The following is a 21,527-nucleotide window of genomic DNA, read 5'->3' as shown; positions in this document are numbered from 1 at the left end:
ATCAAATGGATCAGAGTAGATCTAGCTCTACCCTTGGACAAAATTGGCTACTTCTGGTGACTCTAAAAATCTGTCAAAGAGAGAAATTCCATCACTGCCCAATCTTGAAATAATTACCTGGCGAATAATTGTCTTCCCATTCTTTTGCTGGGTACTTCTAATTGGTTCTCCTGGAAGCGGAAGGAGATGGGCTCTGACATTAACCCTCATAACCAAAATCAAAGCTTTGACCAAGCACACGGGATAAAGGCTTAAATTCTAAGAGCAGTCCTGCCCACCTTTTCCTGGATTCTCCAATTGTAAAAGATCCCCTCTCCTCCCCTCCCTCCACCGAGAAGTGTGGATAAAATTGAAGGAAAAGTCTTTGAAACAGTGTGCAATACCTCGCAGCGGAGCTTCCTTGGCCCCAGTTTTGAGCGAATAAGCGCTTTTCCTTGAGTGAGTCACGCAATAAAGGTCAGGTTCCTCGAAAAGATCCCACTCCCCAACCCCTAACTTCCTTCAGGTAAGGGGAAGGAGGCGGAGCACAGTGGAGGTAGGCGGTACCGCTCAGGGAAGCTAAGTCCCCATTGGGCTAACCTGGCCACTGAGGAAGCCGTCGAGAAGGGTTGTACGCTGGCAGGTAGAGGCGGGCAGGGCGGCAACAGGTGACACCGGTTACCAGCTCAGCCATTCCAGACCCCTCCCTGGGAGCCTACCCAGCAGCTCAGCCCTTGCTCTTAGATCGGGTATCCAACTGGAGGTCGTCTTACAACCGACAGTCTAACCTGCCCCCTGGAACAGACCTTTTGGGTCTGGGGAATGGCAGGCGCGTCCCAGGCTGGGGCCAAGAGCTGCAGGATGGGCCTGGGCTTGGTGACCCTGCTAAGCTTGTTGAATCTACTACTGCTTGGAAGAGGTGAGTGAAGGCAGAGGCTGGAGATCAGACTGTAGTGGCCAGTTTTCCCCTTCCCCCGTTTCCCAGCCCCGTAGTTTACTAGTTCGCTACTCCTCCCTTCTCCCCCCCTCCCAATCACGGCTGGCCTAGCCCTTCTCCCAGGCCCTTAAATCTTCCAAATTGTCTACTTTTCGGACCAACCAAACAACCCAAACCCTCAACTATGGCCACCTCCCCCTTTCCCGCTCTGCTCATTTTCTTCTCTCTTTGCTTTCAGGGGCCGATGGGAAAGAAGGTGAGAACCTGGGGGGAGAGGGGAGGGAAAAGGTGGGGCAAAAAGGGGAAGGGGAGGAGAAAAGGAATGGGGGAAAGGTCTTTGGAAAGGAAGGTGGAAGAGATGAGAAAAAAAGGGAAATGAAAAAGGACAGAGAAAAAGGGAAGGGAAGAAAAGGGAGGTGGTACAATATAGGAGATATGAAGGGAAGGGTATCAGAAAGGTAGGAAAAAAAAGAAGGGGAGACGAAAATAGGTAGGTAGGAAAGGAAAAATTAGGCGAGGAAGAAGAGTGATATTGGGCAGAGTTAAAAAAAAGAGGAGGCTAGATGGTTAGGAAAGGAGTCCATTCTCTAATTTAGGGACAAGTCCCTGTACAGTCCCTTTCCCCCTTTGTCCTCTTCCAGAAGTTTCCTGTGGCGTGGCTCCTCAGGCACGAATTGTGGGAGGTACCAATGCTTCCCCTGGCCAGTGGCCTTGGCAGGTCAGCATAACCTACAATGGCATCCATGTATGCGGTGGCTCTCTTGTATCCAAACAGTGGGTGCTGACTGCTGCTCACTGCTTCCCAAGGTTAGACCAAAGGGTGGGAGAGAGAAGCCTAGGGAGGCACGGAGCTGGGAACTTGGGCAGGATTTGGGGGAAAGGGAAACGACGGGGGTGCTGCTGGGATTCAGAAATGGAGGGAAGAAGCAGTGGAAGGGATGAAGGACTCCTCCATCCCAGCTCTCCTTCACTTGCCCTCTTCTCAGGGAGCATAGGTTGGATGATTATGAAGTGAAGCTGGGGGCCCATCAACTCAGCACCTATAACCCTAATGCAGTGGTCCTGACAGTAGCCAAGGTATTCACCCATCATAACTATGTGCAAGAGGGTTCACAAGGAGACATTGCTCTCCTTCAACTGAAGTCTCCTGTGACCTTCTCGAGATCCATCCGTCCTGTCTGCCTACCAGCTGCCAACTCCTCTTTCCCCAACGGACTCCATTGCACCGTCACAGGCTGGGGTAACACACATAGCTCAGGTAAGGCTCTCTGTAGGTGTTTGGGTGCCAGAGCCAGTCAAAGAGATGGAGAGGATGGAGGATTTGATATGTGCCTTTATCTGCTTTTGCTACAGTGAGTCTTTCTAACCCCAAGATCTTGCAGCAGCTGGAGGTACCTTTGATTAGTCGAGAAACATGCAACTGTCTTTACAACATAAAACCTGATCCTGAGGAGCCACACGTTATCCAGCCGGACATGGTGTGTGCTGGCTTTGTACAAGGTGGCAAAGATGCCTGCCAGGTAAGGGCCTGCTCTTGGGCAGGGAGATGTGAAAGGAAAAGGAGGAAGACAGGAGCCCTAAGCAGCAGCAGTTGTTTTACCTGGGCCCTGAAGGGCAAGGCTGGGATGTTGATGGTCTTAAAAAGCTGAAATCTCAGCTGTCCAGCTTAGGAAATTACTTCCTCCTTTCCTCAGTTTCCTCATCCATTAATATGATAAGAGTTGGACTAGCTCTCCAAGGTGCTTCCTGTTCTAACCTTTTGTGGTTTCTCTGTTCAGGGAGATTCTGGAGGGCCACTCTCTTGCCCTGTGGGAGGCCGCTGGTTCCTGGCTGGTGTTGTGAGTTGGGGAGATGCTTGTGGAGCTCCCAACCGGCCTGGAGTCTATACTCTCACCTCCAGCTATGCTTCATGGATACACCAGAAGGTCTCTGAGATCCAGTCTCACTACGTGCCCATGACCCAAGAGTCCCCTGTGGATATGGACTTGTGCAAAAAGGAACTGGGCAAGTTAAGTTCAGCTTCAGCCCTTGTGGCCCCAAGCCTGCTGCTGTTCCTCAGTGTGTTAGTCTTTTATCACCTCTTGCTTTAGAAATGAGCAGGATTTCTAGACTTTTCCTTGTTTTGCTGGAGGGCTCAGTCCCTTATCCATTCACTGCCTCCTGGACAACTGACACTTTACTGATCTTCCCCCAACCCTAGAGGACTGAAATACTCTCTTCTCACTGGGACTTAAAACTTCAGATTATGGAATTGTGGTCCACCTTTAAAATCAACTGTCAATAACCTCAGACTTAGGTTCCTCATCTAAAATGAGAGGACTGAATTAGACAGCCTCTGACGTCCTTTCCAGATCATGAGCACCGAGGAGGGACTAAGGGGATGTCCTGACCTTTGAGCCAGCTTCTTCCACACCACCACAGCAATGATTCTTGGTGTGTGTGATTTGTCGCCTGAGCCTTTCTTCATTCTCAAGATTTCTGGCTGTTGTCAGAGGTCTCCCAGTGCAGACTTGGGTGGAAAGCCTGAGACTCTTCTTGTCTGGGACAGGTACTTCTCTGGCTTCCACTGGAGAATTCTGCTGCTCTTCTGGAGTACTTGCCCCTTTACCCCAAACCCGGGTTAACTCAAATTTGGTGGAAACTGGCAACCACAAAAGCCAACCTAGTACTGGTTCTTGTGTTCTACAAATACCTCCTCCAGCAGAGAGCAGCTGCATGTCCATAAGATGCTTCTTCATGAAGGACTGGCCTCCTATACTGGCTGACCAATCCCCCAAATCTCAAAGGCAGTTAACAACTGCCCTTTCCTACACAGGACCCTACCCTGTAGCCAACTGTTGTTGGACTCCCTCCCTCCTCTACTGCACCCTGGAGGACTGAGCCACCCCTGGGAAAGAACTGAGAGGTGAGGGTATGTATGTATGTGTGTTTGTATACAGGTGCATGCACTGCAGGGGAAGGCCCATCAGTCCTATTAAACACAATAAACCATTTGTATAAGCAACAAGTGGCTTGAGATGTCTCAATAAGTTTTTGATCCCTTAGCCCCAGGTATCGTTCTTCCCCATTTCTCCCTTCCCAAACAGCCAATTTTGCAATTTTACAGTGACAAGCTAAAAGTCTCTTTATTAAAAAAATATTTTAGGGCTTGATGGCGGGAAGACAAGTCTATACATATTTACAAACGGAAAAGAGGCACCTCTCACAGGTCTAAAGACTGCCAGTGGGAAGAGATGCAGGGAGGTGCAGGGGAATTGGTTTCAGTACCACTCACTTCTTAGACAACTTTACTTGCTTATGCTTGGGTGGTGCCCACTTGAGACAAACTGAGTCCACTGTAAGGAAAAAGAAGAAAAAAGTCAAAAGATGGAGTAGGCTGGAACATGGGGTGAGGGGCTGCCTCTGCCTGATGGAGGGCAGAGATCCTGGGCTGGGAAAGCAAGAATTAATACCCCCCATTTTACACTTCAACAATGATACTGTATGAGGATGTATTCTGATGGAAGTGGTATCTTCAACATAGAGAAGAGCTAATCCAATTCCAATTGATCAATGATGGACAGCATCAGTTACACCCAGAAAAGGAACACTGGGAAATGAGTGTAAACTGTGAGCATTTTTTTTCTTCCCAGATTATTTTTACCTTCCGAATACAATTCTTACTTTGCAACAACAACAACAACAAAATTCGGTTCTGCACATATATATATTGTACCTAGGATATACTATAAGATATTTAATATGTATGGGAATGCCTGCCATCTAGGGGGTAGAGGGAAGGAGGGGAAAAATTCGCAACAGAAGGGAGTACAAGTGATAAAGTTGTTTAAAAAAAATTACCTATACATATGTACTGTCAAAAAAAAAAAAAAATTGATACCCCTCTTCCTCAAGAGAAGTGACAGATGTCAGGTACAGAATGAGATGTGTGTGAACATATTCTTAACATGGCCGATAGGAATTTATGTATCTGTCACAAGGAATATTTTTTTTCCCTCAATAGGATAGAGGAATAGAAAGAACAGAAAATAAGATTTCTGGTCACTGAAAAAGAAATTTTTTTAAAAACAGGAAGAACCCAGTCAAGAGCCTAGTGTTCTAGATTGAGATGCCTGCCATTTCTAACATTTAAAGTTTACAGGAGAGGAAGCCCACGTTTGCACTAGGCCCTAGGCCAAGTTTCAATGAGCCTGGATGAGAACAAAAGGGCATACTGATCAAGTCCTTGAGGGGGAGGAAAGTCAGGCACTGCTCCCCACTGGTAGACAAAAAAGCAGGTAGGACCGGTTTGGTGATCATGAGACAGGGGCCAGCTGAGTTGCAGGAAGAGACCTTGTATGGCCAACAGGGAACCTGGAATCCCATAGAACACATGGAATGTCCAGTTCTGCACTCTCTGCTTCCCCTCCCATATTTTGTTTGGGTACCTCCCTGCTACCTGTTATGGGGGGCTTCTTGTACTGGGCACTCTTGAGATGCTCTTCTACTAGTTTGGGAGTGACACAGATGACATGCTGTCCTTTCCAGTACTTGACCATGTTGAGTGACTGCAGAGTGCTGATGATGTCATTTTGAGTGATGCTGGTCATCTGGCTGAGAGAGTAAGGGGGAAGAGAAGCAAGAAAAGCTTAGGGATTCCCCCTCTGTCAGCCCCAGGCACACGGTGTCCTTAAAAGGACATTGGGGGGAGGACAGGGCCACATCCCAGTCCCTTTGGGGATTGAGGAACTAGAGACAGCACAATACTCACCTTTCGTACCCCCCTCACCTGGGCTGTCCTGCTGGTGGTGCTGGGGTAGCAGAAAAGAACAAGTACCTGGCCAAGCTCACCTGAGATCTTTGATGGACAGTGTGCCTCGGAAGTCCCTCAGGATCTCCAGCAAGACCCACGACCAGTAACTACGATAGCTCAGCTTCCCCAGGTCTGACAGTGGCTTCTCTGGAGAACCCACAGTACTCTCTAACTTCGACAGTTCATAACCTTAGAGAAAGGTGGAATTGAGGGCCCTGGCATTTCTACCCAACCTCACACCACTCCAAGCACCTTTCCCCTCCCTCCTTCCCTTTACAGAAAACTCACTGAAGGCAATGAGGAATTTGCCGTAACCTCGACGCTGATATGGGGGGAGGGTCAGGATACAGGCCACGTTATTCCCATCTGGTGACTCCTTCTCCTTCAGGAGTAGGCGGGTAGAGAACTAGTCAGGAAATAGAAACTGGACCATCCCAACCTAATACCCATCCCTCCTGTGCCCCAGCTGGCACCTTAGAGAAGTAGCCCACAATGTGGGCTCCCTGTCTGTCCACTTCGGTCAAGATGTAGAAGACAAATGGTTCCACATCAAAGTACAGGGTCTTGTGGTCCAGGAAAAGCTTGGCCAATAGACATAGATTCTGGCAATAAATCTTAAGGGGGAGGGGGAGGAAAGAAGGTACAGATTAGGGGGTTCCAGCAGGAAACCCCTCTTTTTAATAAAGTAACTTCAATCTTCTTGGAATTAGAATGAGAATGGCACATGCCAATCCCACTTCAAATAAAAGTCCTCAACAAAAGAAAACCTGTCTGCTTAGGGGATATTCTCCTGGCTGAGAATGATAAAAGTAAAGCTTTCCGTGGGTAGCAAGTATTTGTTTGCTTTTTGGTTTACCTAGGACCTTGAATCTTAAATGTTTGTTGAACATAGGCATATATAATTTTCCCTCTACTTTTGAGGGAAAACCTCCCATGGGGCCTTCCTTACCAAAAACAATTTCTTGAATACCTCTAGATCTCATCAAGGATAACAATGGGGGAAAGGAGAAATTCCTCTGCCTTCCATTTTGAGGGAAAGTTCTTCTATTCTATTCCAAGGCCCTGAGGCACACCTTGTGGTCTTTGCCATCCACCTCATACACGGAGATGTTGTTCTTTCGATAAATTTCCTTGCCAGGTGGCTGTCTCCACTGACACTGCCCCTAGGATGGAAGAAAAGATGAGACTGACTTTCATCATGGAATCAGCTCTGAAGATGAAAGGCATGCAAGTGGGAAAGTTTGACAACCAAAATTCCCATAGCAAATTAGAGCTCCAAAAACTGCAATAGGAATAATAAAAAAAAAAAAAAAAACTTTAACAAGGGTTTTACTACTAATCCAATGTGTGACTTTCTACAAATCTGTCTCCTCTGAGATTCAGGCTGTCCATCTATCAAATGAAGGACACAATCTGGACTAAGGGTTCTTAACTTGAGGTCCACAGATGGGGAGAGAAAGGGAGAGAGGGAAGATTTTATTTTTCTTTTCACTAATCTCTAACTCAAATTTAGCATTTCTTTCAACTATTTTAAAACATTTTTCTGAGACATTCTTAGAGAATTTACTTCATGAAGTAAGACTGCCCAATGAGTTCATGACTCACAAAAATATCAAAAGATTTGGGATTCTGGTCCCTCCCATCACCAAGGGGACTGGAATAAATTGAATCCTAAAGTGCCTTTCCAAATCTGACATCTTGTAATGTATTTTCTTTATTTTATCCACTTCCCCACTGGCTTCCTGCCTATTCAAACCCCAATGGTAATGCACATGCCCCCCAAACAATTGTTTATCAAGCCCTAGACAGTTATTACCAAATGGAAACGGTAACTCTTCTCAAACTTCATGTACTTCAGGCAGTATTCACAAAGCCAAAGTTTGGGCTGTTTCCCATAATCTTCTGGGAATGGGGAGAAGTACCAGGCATCAATCTCATAGTTCCCAATATGAATCTTATCCACATACTTCACTTTAGTAATCTGTGGGCAGAGATGGTAAAAGGTTAAGGAGAGAAAACTAAATAGTGGCTTTTCATGAGAATCTAAGGAGAAGGGACACATTCAAATGATAGGAGAGTGACAAGGGGCCAGACTGAATGGAAGAAGATTCAGGGGTAGGATAGTGAGAGGTCTGGTCTCCCCTCATTCCCCCTCTGCTTACTGCTTCATGTTCCTTTTCTAGTGCTGCTGTTGTGGGATCCATTTCTGCATAGGTCTGGTGGGGAGAGGGAGAGAAGAGAGGGAATAAACACATTTTCATCCTATCACATCCCCATTAAACAATGGCTTCCCTTTAAAACTCATCACAACTTGGACACAATTTCCAAACTATTTTTAATTCTACTGATCTCCATTATCTAACATGGGCCAGTCTTTTCCTTTTTGTTCCATCCCACTCCAAGGCAAAGGATTTATCTCGGTCCAAGGTATCTTTATCCCTTCCTCCTCTTTGTCCTTCTATTCCAATCCTGAACTTCAAGATTAATCTTATCCCTTTTCTGCCATTCTCTTACAGACCCAGTCTGGCACCTGTTTAACGATGCATTCTTTCTCACCAACTTTTTAACTGTGGCTGATTTTCATTTTCATTTTACCACAGAATACTACTAATTTTGTTTTTCTTGTATTTTTTCTTATTCTCCTTAACTAGATTGAATTCTTCCAAGGCAGAAGGCCTACTTTATTCTCCATACAGAGATGATTTACATTTGGTAGCATGCTTGTGGACTGAGAATTAAAGAATGGGGCAGAACAGAAAGGAATTAGACCTTGTCCTCTAGCAAGCTGTGGGAAATGTAAGTCAATAGAAAGTTTGCCTCACGGGGAAAATAAGTACAGGACATCCTTTACCCACTACACTCCTTCTTTACTAGACTCCTCATAATTCCATGATCTCATCTATCCTCAATGAAATTGACAAATGCTATTTCCTTATTCTCAAAGCAATCTACTACTTCCTTCCTCCCACTTCTTTATCTCGGCCTGTTGAAATCTGTCTCCAAATTCACACATAGATCAGGTGCCACCTCCTCAATGAAACTTCCTGATCCTTCTAGCTTGAAGGGGTCCTACCTGCCTTAAATATCTCAGATCTCTTGACTTTTCTTATTGATTTAACTCATTGATGTAAAATGTATATAGATCTCAAGAGCTACTCAAGGGAATTCTTGTTTATTTTCATATCTTACGCACTTAAAATACAGAGCCAAGTAGTAATAATTGTGAATGCCACATTTAATATAACTTTAGAACAAAAAGGAGAAGCATAACTTGGTCACCTCCTTCTTGTTACAGAGGAATTAAATGCAGAAAGTTTAAGTGCCTTTTCCCAGAGTGTCTCAGTTAATCATTCCATGGAAAAGCCTATCACAAAGCTCCTATGTCTTGGCTACCTCTCAGGCTACCTCAGCCTCTAAAAGTGGCTGCAAACCTTTTGTACATGGTTGATTTCATCATGCTTGCGTTTCTGGTTTCGGGTGATCTTTCGCTCAGGCTGCTCTGCCAGCTCACTTAGGTACTTCTCAGAGTTCTTTTGAACAGCTTCTTTCACTGTCTTGGTCAAGGCCAGTCGATTCTTGTCAACCCATTCATCCAAACGACGATTAACTGAGAGAGGTAAAAAGTTTTTTTTTCTTTTTTTTTTTTTTTCCCTGAGGCTGGGGTTAAGTGACTTTCCCAGGGTCCCAACAGCTAGGAAGTGTTAAGTGTCTGAGATCACATTTGAACTCGGGTCCTCCCGAATTCAAGGCTGGTGCTCTATCCACTGCGCCACCTAGCTGCCCCAGAGAGGTGAAAAGTTAAAAGAAAACTCATAGCTTCCACCACCTCCCCAATCCAGATCCTATTTTCTGAGGTACCCATTTAGTTCTTGCAGTTCAGCAAAAAACTGTCCCGTCTCCAGACAATCTAGGTACTCACAGCCCACATAATGCACATAGAATTCCTCTCGTCCTTCTTGGTCGTTCACACGGGACTGAATCACCTCTGCTGAATCTATAGAACAAGAAACCTTGAAGTTGCCAGGAGGATAAGGCAGATAATGGATGAGGGTCCTTGAAGGGTAAGGACCCTTCCATCCAGTTTCTAACCTCTCTGGCTCAGTTGTGATAATCACCAGACCACTCCTCCTATCTTTTCCTGAGGCATATTCTTCTACTTTTTAACAGCTCTATGAGGAAGGTATACAACTGCATAAAACTGCAATTCTCTTCCTAAACTGTCCATAGCTCTAAATTCTATTTAGGCTAAACAGAACAACTTTAATCCTTCTTCCACACCACTGCCCTTCAAATACTGGAAGAGAGCCATCATTTTTCCAACCCCAATACCACCAGCTCCTTCAATTCACCTTGTGACAGTCTCCAGTGCTTTTCTTTTTCTTTCTTTCTTTCTTGCTGAGGCAATTTGGGTCAAATGACTTGCCCAGGGTCACAGAGCTAGTGTGAAGTGTCTGAGACTATATTTGAACTCAGGTCCTCCTGACTTCAGGTGCTCTATCCACTGGGCCACCTAGCTGCCCCTCTTCAGTGATTTTCAATCAAGAAGAATTAAGAGTTTCTATTCAGCTAGGGGGCACAGGTAATCACTGAAAAGATTTTGTTCCTTTTAAAGCAGGAAATGGCATCTTTTGGGAGAGGCAGTACTGCATAGTGGAGAGCTGGCTGGCCTTGGAGCTTGGAACAAGTTCCTTAATCTCAGTACCTGAAGCTATTTTCAAGAATATAAACAAAAATGAGAGGAATCTCTTGGGACAGCAGAGATTAAAAGAACCTTTCTTCCAGGCCACTCCCCAAAAAGCTAAAGACAAATGAGATGTCAGGAGATCAGGGCAATAACTGCTGCGTCCAGTCATGAAGAGTGAGCTCAAATCTGGCCTCACTCTAATGACAGCACTCCTCTTCCGGGGTTGTCAGGATGATCAGTAACCAGCTAACTGCTCTTCCTGCCTAAGGGCCTTCCCAGCCCCTTCCCTCGCTCCGGGGATGTTCCCAACTGCAGCTCCGACAGCGTTAGGCTCGCTGAAAGACCGCCAGCGGCTCCCCATGGCCTCTGGGGTCGGACACATCTCCCTCCCACCTTGGCGGACGTCCCGCGGGCACTGTTGTGCAGTGAGACGCCCCGCCGCTGGTGGATGCGCCTCTTCCCTTGGAGGACAGGGAGCTCCATCGTACACAGCACTTAATCATCGCTCTCTAAAATGCGGAGGGCGCGTCCGCAGACGGATAGGAGACGGTGCCAGGGGGAGACAGGCCCGCTTTAACGCTTCCGGGAAGCGGCGGCGGGCTGGCTCCGGCCCCCACCACCACCCCCGGAGCTGCGTCTCCGACACTCATCCGTTTCTCAATAAAGTCAGGCGCGGCCCGGGCTCCCAGGCGCTTAAACCGCCAGCTGTGAGAAGCTGGGTAAACCGCGCCCAGTCCCCGCCCACAAACGGGATTAACGGTAGCAGCTCGGCTCCGGAGCAGAGTCCCACCGAATCGCGGCCGCCCCCCTTCTGGGAGAGCTCCGGCGCCAGACACTTGCACTTCTCTCGCTTTTACCCTGGGCGGCCTTCTAAAGTTTAAGCGCGGTCACCGAACCCCAGCCCCAGGCTCCGCACAGACCGCGGCCCTTCCACGGCCAGGGATGCTCCAAGGCGAAGATCCCGCAGACCTCCCCGAGCCCCGAGCCGGGTCAGCCCGGGAGGGACTGCCACCCACCCCAGCCCATCCCTCCCGGCGCTCATCCTCATCCCCGCCCTTACGCCAAGTGCTGTCCGGACGTCGGCACAGGTAGGTTTCTCCGATCTCCACCGTGACCTCGGGCTCGCCGCGGGCCGGGGCCGGAGGGGAGGCGCGGCCTGGGGGCGGGGAGGTCCCTTCAGCGACTGCTCTCTCCCCGCCCCCGGCCTCGCCCTCCCCCGGGGCTCCGACCGTGGCCGCTGTAGCTGAGCTTGCAGTCGCCATCGAACCGGTCGGAAGTGACGTAAGAATCAGGCGCCTCGATACCCCCTAACTTCCGGGTCCCGTACGGCAGAATAGGGCCTTTAGAAGCAAAGGGGAGGCGGAACCGCGTGACGTTACGTACCGCGATTAAGTCGCTTAGAGTGGCACCGACCATGAGGGGGCGCGGCCCGGGCGACTTCGTTTCTCTCTCCCGCCCCCCTTTCTTCCGTACGACCTAAGGTTGAGCGTTCGCAAGCAGGGACGCCCTCTTTGCTACGTCATGAAGACGTCTCCGTTTCTTCTGGGCTACGCCCATAAACTGCCTAAATTCCGAATTAGGGTGGAGAGGGGATCACATTCTTTTTAGCCGGAAACGATGGAATTGGAGAATGGGTGGCCCGAACTGCATGCCTTGTTGCCGGGCAACGGCTACTATAGAGAAGTAGTGAGAACTCCATGCCGGTGCTGACCTTTTTCCGCTTCTAGAGTCGTCCCCACCCCCACCCCGACCTTCGTTCTTATTTTCAAGGTTTACCGAAAGCGTTGATCTCTACCACCCTGGGATTATGATTTCATGCAAAATGTTTCCATTTTACAGATGCAGAGGTGAAGCAACAGATGCAAAGTCGCACAACTACAAGTGGCTTAGCTGGTATTTGAGAATACTCTAAATCCAAGCCCAGACCTCTCTCCAGGACACCCAGATGCCTCTGAGAGAATGGGGTGGTGCCAGCTCGGCTCCCAAAGATCTTAAGAGTTCGGACATGAGTGTGGACGGCTGAAAGAAAGGGAGGGACGGTTGAGGCAGCCTTGGAACCTTAGGGACTCTCCTCAGAACGTTTCCAAGCACATCACGCAAGGGCCACAAAGGAAATTCAATTTTTTCTATCCTAAAGTCCATATCTACCCAAAGTCATCCGTGGACTCAGTTTAAGAAACTGTGGTCCATGAACCCCCGACCAGCCCTTCAACTTGAGTATTTCCAGCCTCTGAGCATGTGTGAAGAGGGCTAATCTCAAAGACTAGGTCTGGATCCTATGTTCTTTTCTAAATTGATTTTCTTCCAAGAACAAGGGAAGCAGACCTTATTGCTCAAAGACATACTATGAACTTGAACAGTTCAGAGCAACTGGCACTTGTCATTTCTCCTCCTTTCCTTCTCAAGGCCTCTTGGTCATGAGCTGAACTCCTAGTACAGGCACTTGTGGGGAGGGGAAGGGAGAAGGTAATAGAAGGATAGAGAAGGTAATAAGTGACTGGAGTTCAGGCCATCTGAGCTATGGGTCAGGACTCCCTCTGAACATCCTCCTGAGAGAAAGAAAGACACAGTTATGAGAGGGTGGGGCTGTGTGTGTGCCTGTGCATACTCCCAGTGGATAGAAACTAATTAGCCCTCATTCATGAGTCAATAATCTGGAGATAGAAGCAGGGAATTCCATACCTGCCTAGACTTGACAATTAAGGGGAAGTCTCAAGGGAGAAAATAAACACTACATTGCCACATTTCCTTTTTACTTACACGGGTGTCTAGTGCTTCATTTAAATCCAGATTTCTTACCAATTCTAATTTTCCCCTATCTCCCACCTTCCTCTTCCTTGTCTTTTGGGCCTGGTTAAAGTTCCTATGTACCCTGTCGCTGGCAGTCTGCTGGCCGAGACTCATAACAGGCAGGAGGCCAACCTTGGTGTCACAACCCAGCTGAGTGTGAGTATTTTTAACAACCACCTGGGTTCAGAATGTCAGACACCTCATGACCTCACTAACCTTGGACAACGGAAAGGAAATAGAAATAAGGAGCTTTGGGGAAATAAGAGCAGCCCAAGGATATGTCATAATTGACAATTATTCCTATTTTGGAAAAGCTAAACTAAAGATCTCACCAGACATTCCTCCTCACTTCCAACAGGTCTTTGGCCCCACAAAGGTACTAACAAAAATATAGAAGACCCCAGAATTAGGCTTAGAACTTAGGGAAGATGGTCTAATTATGACAGAAGAAAAACTCAGAAAGAACTGGATTTCAGATCAGAAAAGAGTTGAAATCTTTCTGTTACTCACTACCCTAGATGGTCTTAAGACAAGTCACTATTTTCTGGGCTTCAGTTATCTGTAAAATGAAATAGATGGTTGCTATCCCCATTAATCTCCTGGAAAAGGAAAGTGTGTCCCACCCCCAGCCAGGCCTACCTGTCTGTGGACAAGAGGGAAGAGACAAAGTGAGCCCCAGCTTTGTCCTGGGAAAAGACAGACAGGAAAGTCTGGCTGTCCTCCAGCCAGCCAGGACACACACACCGTGCCCTGGGGGAGGGGCTTTCAAAATGTGCACTTTAATATTACAAACACAGCAGTGGATGGGGAGGGGAATGGGGATTCAAGGACCCCCAAGCCCACTTCCCCAGCAACATATATACCGAAGGAGGCCTCTGGGGTCTCCAAAGCTCCCTCTACCCCATCATCTGCAGCTCTGGGTCAAAAAGCCAGAGGCAGAGAAGGTAGGAAAAATGAGGAAGGCTTTGAAAGGAAGGACTGCAGTAACCGAGGGGTAGAAATTCTTGAGTTAATAACCCTGGTCTACTGGGCTCAGGGGGGCTGGGAGTCTAAGTCCTGATTACCCAGAGTCCAAGGTTAAACAGCAAGGGAAAAAATGGTTCAGAGATTCCTGACAAGCCATTAACAAAGGTCCTGAGGGGAGCTCCTGGCTCTGAATACTGCAGACCAATTTGCAAGACCTGGAAGGAATGGGGGGACTTGACAGTATTATGGTGAGAAGAGGGAAAGAAGCAGGCAGCTTCCCCTGGCAAGTCCCCGGGGAGGGCCCGAGCAAGGGCAGGCTAGATGGGTCAGATCCGGAAGCTCTCTTCCTTGCCATCAATATGTCGAAGTCGTAGGTAGACATCTGTGCCGATCCCTTGCAAGGACTGGAGGCGAAGGGAGCCACCTAAATATTCTGCATAGGCCCTGGATGTAGGCAGACCAAAACCAAACCTGGAGAATGGAAACAGATGCGTGTGAGGTCCTAAACATCCTATCCCTTTGCCCCTTCCTCCATAAAAAACACCAAATCTGAGAAGGGGAAAGCCTCACCCATGCATAGGTCCTGACTGGCCATTGCTGTTTGTATCCAAGTGACCAAAAAGCGGACTAATTCGGGGATCCTGAGTGCTGGCTTCGGCCGTAGTGAAATGGTAGTCCATCACTTTGTCCAAGTGGTGATGAGCGATGCCCCCACCCCGATCTGAAATTCTAACAGAAGCCAGCCACACCACACTAAGGCCATCTGCAGGGATCATTCCTAGCAGAAGACCTTCCCTTCTTAAATCACCCCCTCCAACTTCTCTTTTCCTCTGGATCTCATGGGCTTGCAGCCCTGTTTCTTCGTGTATATACAAGTTAGACAGCTCTGCTAGGGCAGGTTATTATCTTCTGATCTTATCTACAACAGCCCCCTCTCTAGAATCCAGGGCTCAGGATGCTGCCCTTCCCCACTTCTGGCCTCAGCCTGCCACCACCTATACCCTAGTCTCCTTGAATTACTCAGTAGGTTCTTAAAATCTATCCCCCTCCAAACCTGATTATAAGGTCGATATCATTGTTGGCAATAGTGATGACGATATCCGGGACATTGTATGGAGTGTCTAGATGGCTTTCCATTGTGGCCCTGGGATACGGGGAGCAAACTCAGGTGGGATTATGGTTAGCAATCCTCCCTCCCCACAACCCATTTCCCAGGAGTCCAGGCCCCACCTCATGGCATTCTTCAGCAGCTCAGGAAGAATGTAGTCCAGGGGCATTGGGATGAAGGGGAAGCGGGCAGCCACATGGCCATTGATTCGAACTCGAGGGGCATTCCCATACTTGTGTTCACACAGCCTCCTAGGAACAGGATAAGGAGATGGAGGATCTCAGCTTGCTCAGCATCCTCAGGTAGTCCCCCCCTCTTCTAGTTTCCCTCTCCTTGTCTGCCCCTCACCTGGCAAAGTCCACCCACTTCTCAATGATCTTCTTTGGGGAGAGTCGAGTACAGATGATCCCCACAAAGTCAGGCTGGAAGGGGAAGAAGATATATGGATGTTGAAGAAGGCAGCTCCCTTCTAGCCAAGAAACCCTCCCCCAGCAGATTCAGCTGTCTCTAGATCAATCTCAAGCCACAAGCTCAAAGGGAGCTCTGACCTAGAAGACTGTTATCTGATCCCTATTTCCCTCCTAGGACATCATGAGCTACCCTGCCCACCCCTCCAGGCACTGGCACCTTGTCCTCATGCAGAGCCAGATGATGGGTGGCCAACATACGGATCCCCAGCCGTGAAGTTAGTGTCTTGTCCAAGAAATATCGGACCAGTTTCTCATCCTGAGAGGAAAGAAGAGGCCGAGGGATATGGACCTCTTTCCTTCTTTCTCTTCAACCCAATCCTGGGCTTTCTCAGGCTACCCCCCTTCATCTTTCTTAAGAGATGGCTATGGGGTCCTACCTGGATATGCTTCCGACATTCTCGAAGTCCCTCAGCCAGAAGAGTTACCACATCTTTGTGATCATCTAGGAGTTGTCGGACCAACTGGCAATACTGAGCCTCAGATGCCTGGTCCTTTATCTGGGGGCAACCAAGGTCATCAGACAGTCCTGAATATACAAGGTGCCGCTCTTCTATAAGGTGCCTTCTCTGCAGTCTTTACCTTTCTAACATGCCCTCCAGCCCTCCAAACCCTACAGACTATTCCCTTCTAGAAATTCTGCACATGCTTTCTCTGTTCCTCCAGTCCCCCCAGTTCCCCAGGATTCTCCCACCTTACCGGGGCAAATTCACTCAGCTTTTGGAAGGCTCGGATATAGAGTTCATGCTGAAAGGAAAAGTAATGGTAAAGGGAGAAGAGAGGAGGATTACAGGGCTAATTAATTACGCTTTGGCCCCTTTGTCCAGCTGCCTCTTACCCTCTCTAAGTCATTCAGTGTCCCACAGATGTACACATTCTCCTAATACCAGATCTTTAGCAGTTAAGGAGGCAGCACGCTATAAAGCCAGCTCATAATTCATGCTTTTAAGTGGGAAAAGGCCAATGTGGGAATTGGAACTAAGTTCTAGTCCTAGCTCTCCCTGACTGGCCACATGACCTTGAGCCAGTCCCAACCTCGTGGACCTCAGTGTTCTTGTCTAGAAAACAAGAAGTTGGACACCAGAAGATCACCAAAATCTTCTCCAATTTTGACATTTTATGGTATTTTTCCACCCCTCCCCCTTCTCTCCACCTAAGTCAGTCTCTCACAGTCTTCTTCCTTTCTCCATAGCTGATTATGTTCCACTTCTCCAGAAGCTGGAGTTTCCCTTTCCCCTAGGTAGGTTAAGTTTCTTTTTACCACGTGGAGAATGGTAGGATTGCAGCCAATGATGAAAGGCAGACTTCGGAAGCCCTTGATACGATGAGCTATACGAACAGGGAGCTCGTGGTGAAGGTAACGGGCACTTTTCTGGAAAGCAAGGATGTATGTTTTATGTGTGGAACCTCAAACAAGAGCAGGATATAAAAAGGGAGTAGCGGTGATGTGGTGAATGATAGGTGGGCTCAAGGAGAAGGACCACAAGATGCTTACCAGCAGGTGGCTGCCATCCTGGGAACGGCCTGAGTACAACATCATGGTGGGAGTGAGACGGACAGAAGGCTGAAAATACGGACAGATGATTGATAGCTTCCTAACATAAACTTTGCTATCTCCTCCAATTTTTCCCCACCATGGAGTACTCTTTTCCTCTAGCATATCCCACCTTCTCAGCTGCAGCATCAATGGCTGACTGGTTGTAGAAAGAGGTGACAGTCTTGGACCGCTCTCTGGCCAGTTCCATGTGATGGGTGTCAGTGGCCGAAGTGGACCAGAATCGAAGAGCCGGGGAAGCCAGTGGCCAGAGTGGGGAACCCCCACGGGGGCCGCCCCCCAGCACTGATGCTAAGAGCATTGTCCTATCCCCCCCTGTTTATCCTCTTGATGGGCCTCCAAGTGAACCCAGGAGGTGGGTCAGAATTGGCTGGGTGAGGCTAGGGGGAGCTGGCTCACCTGAGATTTAGGGGGGAGGACAGGAAACAAAGGGTAGGCCTGGTAGACCCACTCCCATCTATAGGAAGAAAGTAGAGAAGGATGTGACCACGAGAACAGTTCCACCTCCCGGGATTTCCCTGAAACTGTTCTGGGGACACCCTTACATTGGGTCCCCAAATTAGACAGATTTCCCTACTAAAGGTATCTCCAGGCCCCAATTCCAGGGAGGAGAGCAGTTTCTGATGCTGAAGGAGGGGGAGTGAGGAGGAGGGCAGGGGCTGACCCTTCTTTCCCCTTCTGCAGGAAACAGACTTCAGCAGCCTGGTGAAAGGCAGCCTCCTGAGGACAGGGAGGTTGGACCCTGCCAGAAAAGCACCAAGCAGCTGACAGCCCTCAAAGAGGCTCTATGCACAAAAGACCAGATAAAAAAGGACCCAGCAGAGGTGGGGGGGGGGGGGGGGGCCCTGGTCATCAGTGACCAATCCAACCTGGGGGATGGGGAGGTAGGGACTCCCCGAGTTCCTCTATCCCGGGGACACCTCCTACGCTGCTCTTCCCCCTCCCTTCTCCTCCACACTACCCCCCAACATATGGTAGCGCCCGGGTAACCTCCAATGCCATTCCTTCCTTCCATCGCCTCCCTTCCTTCCCCCTCCCCCTCACCCCCCACGTCGGCGTAGTGGTAGATCCCTCTTCAGGGCCTGCCATGTAAGACCCCGCAATGGTAGGGGCCGCGTGGGGGGTATGCCATGAGAGGCCCTCACTTACCGCCTGGGCCAGGAAGAGAGTGGGACGAGGAACAGAGCGGATCCGACACGGGTGCCAGAGCGAGAGAGAGGAAGAAGCTGAAGCAAGCGGTCTGCACGTTCGTTCGGACGCTGCCTCCCCCAGTTATCTCCCCCCCTCCCCACTCCTCCTCCTCCTCCTTCTCCTCCTCCTTTTTCTCCTCCCCCTCCTCCTCCTTCGGGGCTCTCCTCCCTCCTCCCGTCTCCGGTTCCTACGTGATGACGTAGATAAAAGAAACCTACGCCGAGGGACCAGGGCCTCCTGGGCATTGTAGTTTCTTTGGCATGGCCTCGCTGAGGACTCCGGCGAAGTTGCGAGATTTGGGGAAGAACCCCAGAACTGACCCGTGAGCTTCTGCTCAAGATCCTCCCTCCTGCCCTCAGTGTTCTCCTCGCCCGAGGAGTGACTTCCGCCCTTCACATCCTTGTTCGGCTCTGTGTAACGGAGGTGACCCCGTTAGCGCTGGTCAGAGAAAGCCCCCGCCTTTCTTTGCGGGGAAGGGGACAGAGCCTCGACCTCGGCGGCGGCGGCCTGATTCGCCGGAGGCCTTTTCCTGCAGGCTTATCCTCTGCTGGCAGTGACGGCTCGGTGGGTCAGGGACTGAGTCGGAAACTAATTAGATAAAGGCTTTTTAGACTTCACCCAACCAGCCAATGCCTCGTTAGAGGAGGAAGCGCGCTGTCGCTGCCCAGAGAACCCGGGTTTAATAGCTCCGCTGCCCGTGTCTCCTCCACACTAGTTTCTTCCTTTGTGAAACAGGCGCTGCACCGGGGGCCGAGACTGAGGCCCCTCTTCAGGTGAAGCGCTAGATCTGCGGCGGGCGCCCCGCAGGCTGGCCCCTGCTTCTGGAGCCCCCCCGCAAACCCCACCCGACTTGAGGAGCGCCTGCCCTCTCTCGGAGGTTGTCTCCAAGTGACCATGGCTGCCTCGCCTGGACATAGCACAGTAGTTGCACGTGGCCTCCTCCAGGAGCATGTGAGCGGCTGGAGTTCTGGACTGTTTTTGCCTTTCTTTGTATCCCAAGCCCCCATCGCAGGGCCCGGCACACACGGTAAGGGGTCACTGTCAGTGGGTGAGAACCAGCTGCAAGGTGCCGGGCTCGGAGCCGCTGTCCCGGGCAGCAGGAAGAGGCGGCTCCCCTTCCACTGTTGGCAGAGTTACGCGCCCCATGGGCTCACTCCAACAGTTAGAAAGTGCGTGAATTCTAAACAAAAGGGGGAAACAGCCGGCCGTCAGGGAGGGGAGACGCTCTCCAGACCAGCCAAAGCTTGGAAGCAGGCGCACTGGAGCAACTTGTAGAAGGCTGACCCCTGGCAGCCAAGAAGAGAACTGACGGTGAATTCCAAAGTGCTCTCGGACAGAGGAGAGGCGACCTGCGGAGACCGTCCCCGGGAGCGCAGCGGGCCCTGTCTGATAGGCTTTGTCCCGAGGAAGCCGAGTCAAAAAATTTATGTAGTGTGCGCTCTGATGAGCCCCTGGCGGACTAGGCGGCCCTCGAGAGAGCCTGAATCAGGGTAAACTATCGGGAAGCCCCGCCTTCTCAGGCGGGGTAGGAGAAGTACTGACAGCATCTGGAGTGGGCCTTTTTGAGTTTGATTAGGCCTTTTATTCAAGTGGATCTTTATTATAGCCCTGCCCTAGGAGGAGGTCTCTGGTTCTATGCATTGAAAAAAAAAATCCAAGGATATGAATAGACAGTTTTTAGATGAAATTAAAGTCATTTCTAGTCATATGAAAAATGCTTTAAATCACTACTGATCAGAGAAATGCAAATTAAGACATCTCTGAGGTACCACTACACACCTGTCAGATTGGCGAAGATGACAGGAAAATAAATTTTGGAGGGGATGTGGGAATCCGGCCATTCTGGAGAGCAATTTAGAACTATGCCCAAAGGGCTATCCAACTGTGCATCCCCTTTGATCCAGCAGTGCTACTACTTGATTTGTATCTCAAAAAGATCATAAGAGGGAAAGGGACCTGTATGTACCAAAATGAAACTGGAAGACGAATGGATGTCCATCAATTGGAGAATGGTCGGGTAAATTATTATATATGAACGTTATGGAATATTATTGTTCTGTAAGAAATGACCAGCAGGATGATTTCAGAAAGGCCTGGAATGACTTACATGAATGGATGCTGAGTAGAAGCAAGAAAACATTGTACACAGCAAGAATAAGAGTATGTGATGATCAACTCAGATGGATTTGTCTCTTTTATTTTTTTAAATTTTATTAAACCTTTATATTTATAAAACATATGTATGGATAATTTTTCAACATTGATCCTTGCAAAACTTTATGTTCCAAATTTTTCCCTTCTTCCCCCAACCCCCTCTCTTATGTGGTAGTCCAATACATGTTAAATATATTAATATATATGTTAAATCCAATATATGTGTACATATTTAATACTACTTTTTTTTTCTTTTGCTGCAGTATTTGGGGTTAAGTGACTTGCCCAGAGTCACACAGCTAGGAAGTGCTAAGTATTTGAGTAGTTTAAGTTCAGATTTGAATTCCCATCCTCCTGACTTCAGGGCTGGTGCTCTATTCACTGTATCACCTACCTGCCCCTATGTATATATATATTTACATAGTTATCTTGCTGCACAAGAAAAATTAGATCAAGAAAGAAAAAAAAAACCTGAGAAAGAAAACAAAATGCAAACAAACATCAACAGAAAAAGTGAAAATATGTTGTGATCCACACTCAGTTCCCACAGGTCTCTCTCTGGGTGTACATGGCTCTCTTCATCACTGAACAATTAGAATTAGTTTGAATCATCTCATTGTTGAAAAGAACCATGTCCATCAGAAATTATCATTGTTTAGTCTTGTTGCTGTGTATAATGATGATCCATTCTTCTCATTTTGTAATGCTGGAGAAACTGAGCAAGATAAAGATAAAGAGAGTATTTAAGGGGAAAATACCATTAAGTCATTGTAAGTGGAAGATTACAACATTTTCTGATGGATTCTTTGAGATAATAATTTCATTCAGCCCTGGGACCAAACTCTGGATCCATTTGGTCTCAGTAAATCTCTCCATTTAATAAATTCTATATTAAAGAAAAGAA

At 48.5% G+C, this 21,527-nt stretch overlaps 3 protein-coding genes and 1 long non-coding RNA gene across 6 annotated transcripts; 2 read left to right on the top strand and 2 right to left on the bottom strand.

Annotated features, from left to right (window-relative positions):
• Window positions 1-588: 588 nt before the first annotated feature.
• PRSS8 (serine protease 8) lies at window positions 589-3,920 on the top strand. 2 transcript variants are annotated; one of them, XM_074281389.1, is made up of 6 exons: window positions 589-898; window positions 1,155-1,172; window positions 1,558-1,723; window positions 1,903-2,174; window positions 2,270-2,436; window positions 2,695-3,920. In XM_074281389.1, the coding sequence occupies exons 1-6, from the start codon at window positions 802-804 to the stop codon at window positions 3,004-3,006; spliced, it is 1,032 nt and encodes a 343-aa protein (XP_074137490.1). In that variant the 5' UTR covers window positions 589-801; the 3' UTR covers window positions 3,007-3,920. The 2 variants fall into 2 exon arrangements, with proteins under 2 accessions (XP_074137490.1, XP_074137491.1); XM_074281390.1 differs by having other exon boundaries at window positions 759-898; window positions 1,558-1,634.
• A 94-nt stretch (window positions 3,921-4,014) lies between these two features.
• Window positions 4,015-11,738, bottom strand: KAT8 (lysine acetyltransferase 8). Of its 2 annotated transcripts, none has more exons than XM_074281385.1 (11): window positions 11,453-11,738; window positions 9,628-9,702; window positions 9,140-9,315; window positions 7,871-7,924; window positions 7,525-7,689; window positions 6,782-6,871; window positions 6,182-6,322; window positions 5,997-6,114; window positions 5,747-5,897; window positions 5,355-5,509; window positions 4,015-4,251 (listed from the first exon to the last, which is right to left on the bottom strand). In XM_074281385.1, the coding sequence occupies exons 1-11, from the start codon at window positions 11,652-11,654 to the stop codon at window positions 4,187-4,189; spliced, it is 1,392 nt and encodes a 463-aa protein (XP_074137486.1). In that variant the 5' UTR covers window positions 11,655-11,738; the 3' UTR covers window positions 4,015-4,186. The 2 variants fall into 2 exon arrangements, with proteins under 2 accessions (XP_074137486.1, XP_074137487.1); XM_074281386.1 differs by having other exon boundaries at window positions 5,997-6,090; window positions 11,453-11,731.
• LOC141550583 (uncharacterized) lies at window positions 10,990-13,149 on the top strand. The gene is made up of 2 exons (XR_012484637.1): window positions 10,990-11,480; window positions 12,232-13,149. It is a non-coding gene; the product is annotated as an uncharacterized LOC141550583 (long non-coding RNA).
• A 792-nt stretch (window positions 13,150-13,941) lies between these two features.
• BCKDK (branched chain keto acid dehydrogenase kinase) lies at window positions 13,942-18,646 on the bottom strand. The gene is made up of 12 exons (XM_074281387.1): window positions 18,428-18,646; window positions 17,391-17,735; window positions 17,219-17,287; window positions 16,985-17,095; window positions 16,423-16,470; window positions 16,104-16,223; window positions 15,884-15,982; window positions 15,605-15,678; window positions 15,379-15,507; window positions 15,203-15,292; window positions 14,719-14,877; window positions 13,942-14,619 (listed from the first exon to the last, which is right to left on the bottom strand). The coding sequence occupies exons 2-12, from the start codon at window positions 17,577-17,579 to the stop codon at window positions 14,475-14,477; spliced, it is 1,233 nt and encodes a 410-aa protein (XP_074137488.1). The 5' UTR covers window positions 17,580-17,735; window positions 18,428-18,646; the 3' UTR covers window positions 13,942-14,474.
• Window positions 18,647-21,527: the final 2,881 nt, after the last annotated feature.

This window comes from Sminthopsis crassicaudata, chromosome 1 (genome assembly GCF_048593235.1).
Source record: "Sminthopsis crassicaudata isolate SCR6 chromosome 1, ASM4859323v1, whole genome shotgun sequence".
Classification (NCBI taxonomy): domain Eukaryota; kingdom Metazoa; phylum Chordata; class Mammalia; order Dasyuromorphia; family Dasyuridae; genus Sminthopsis; species Sminthopsis crassicaudata.
This window is presented reverse-complemented; position numbering and strand designations above follow the sequence as displayed.

What these genes read in the sequence shown, in the direction of transcription:
- PRSS8 (XM_074281389.1), top strand. Translation starts at nt 802, where the DNA reads ATGGCAGGCGCGTCCCAGGCTGGGGCCAAGAGCTGCAGGATGGGCCTG. An exon ending in GGGTAACACACATAGCTCAG is followed by an intron (nt 2,175 to 2,269) that starts GTAAGGCTCTCT and finishes CTTTTGCTACAG; the next exon opens with TGAGTCTTTCTAACCCCAAG. An exon ending in GTGGCAAAGATGCCTGCCAG is followed by an intron (nt 2,437 to 2,694) that starts GTAAGGGCCTGC and finishes TTCTCTGTTCAG; the next exon opens with GGAGATTCTGGAGGGCCACT.
- KAT8 (XM_074281385.1), bottom strand. Translation starts at nt 11,654, where the DNA reads ATGGCGACTGCAAGCTCAGCTACAGCGGCCACGGTCGGAGCCCCGGGG. An exon ending in CTGTCCATCAAAGATCTCAG is followed by an intron (nt 5,510 to 5,746) that starts GTGAGCTTGGCC and finishes TTACTCTCTCAG; the next exon opens with CCAGATGACCAGCATCACTC. An exon ending in CAAGAAGCCCCCCATAACAG is followed by an intron (nt 4,252 to 5,354) that starts GTAGCAGGGAGG and finishes TTTTCCTTACAG; the next exon opens with TGGACTCAGTTTGTCTCAAG.
- BCKDK (XM_074281387.1), bottom strand. Translation starts at nt 17,579, where the DNA reads ATGCTCTTAGCATCAGTGCTGGGGGGCGGCCCCCGTGGGGGTTCCCCA. An exon ending in GATATCGACCTTATAATCAG is followed by an intron (nt 14,878 to 15,202) that starts GTTTGGAGGGGG and finishes GGCTTCTGTTAG; the next exon opens with AATTTCAGATCGGGGTGGGG. An exon ending in CAGTCAGGACCTATGCATGG is followed by an intron (nt 14,620 to 14,718) that starts GTGAGGCTTTCC and finishes TCCATTCTCCAG; the next exon opens with GTTTGGTTTTGGTCTGCCTA.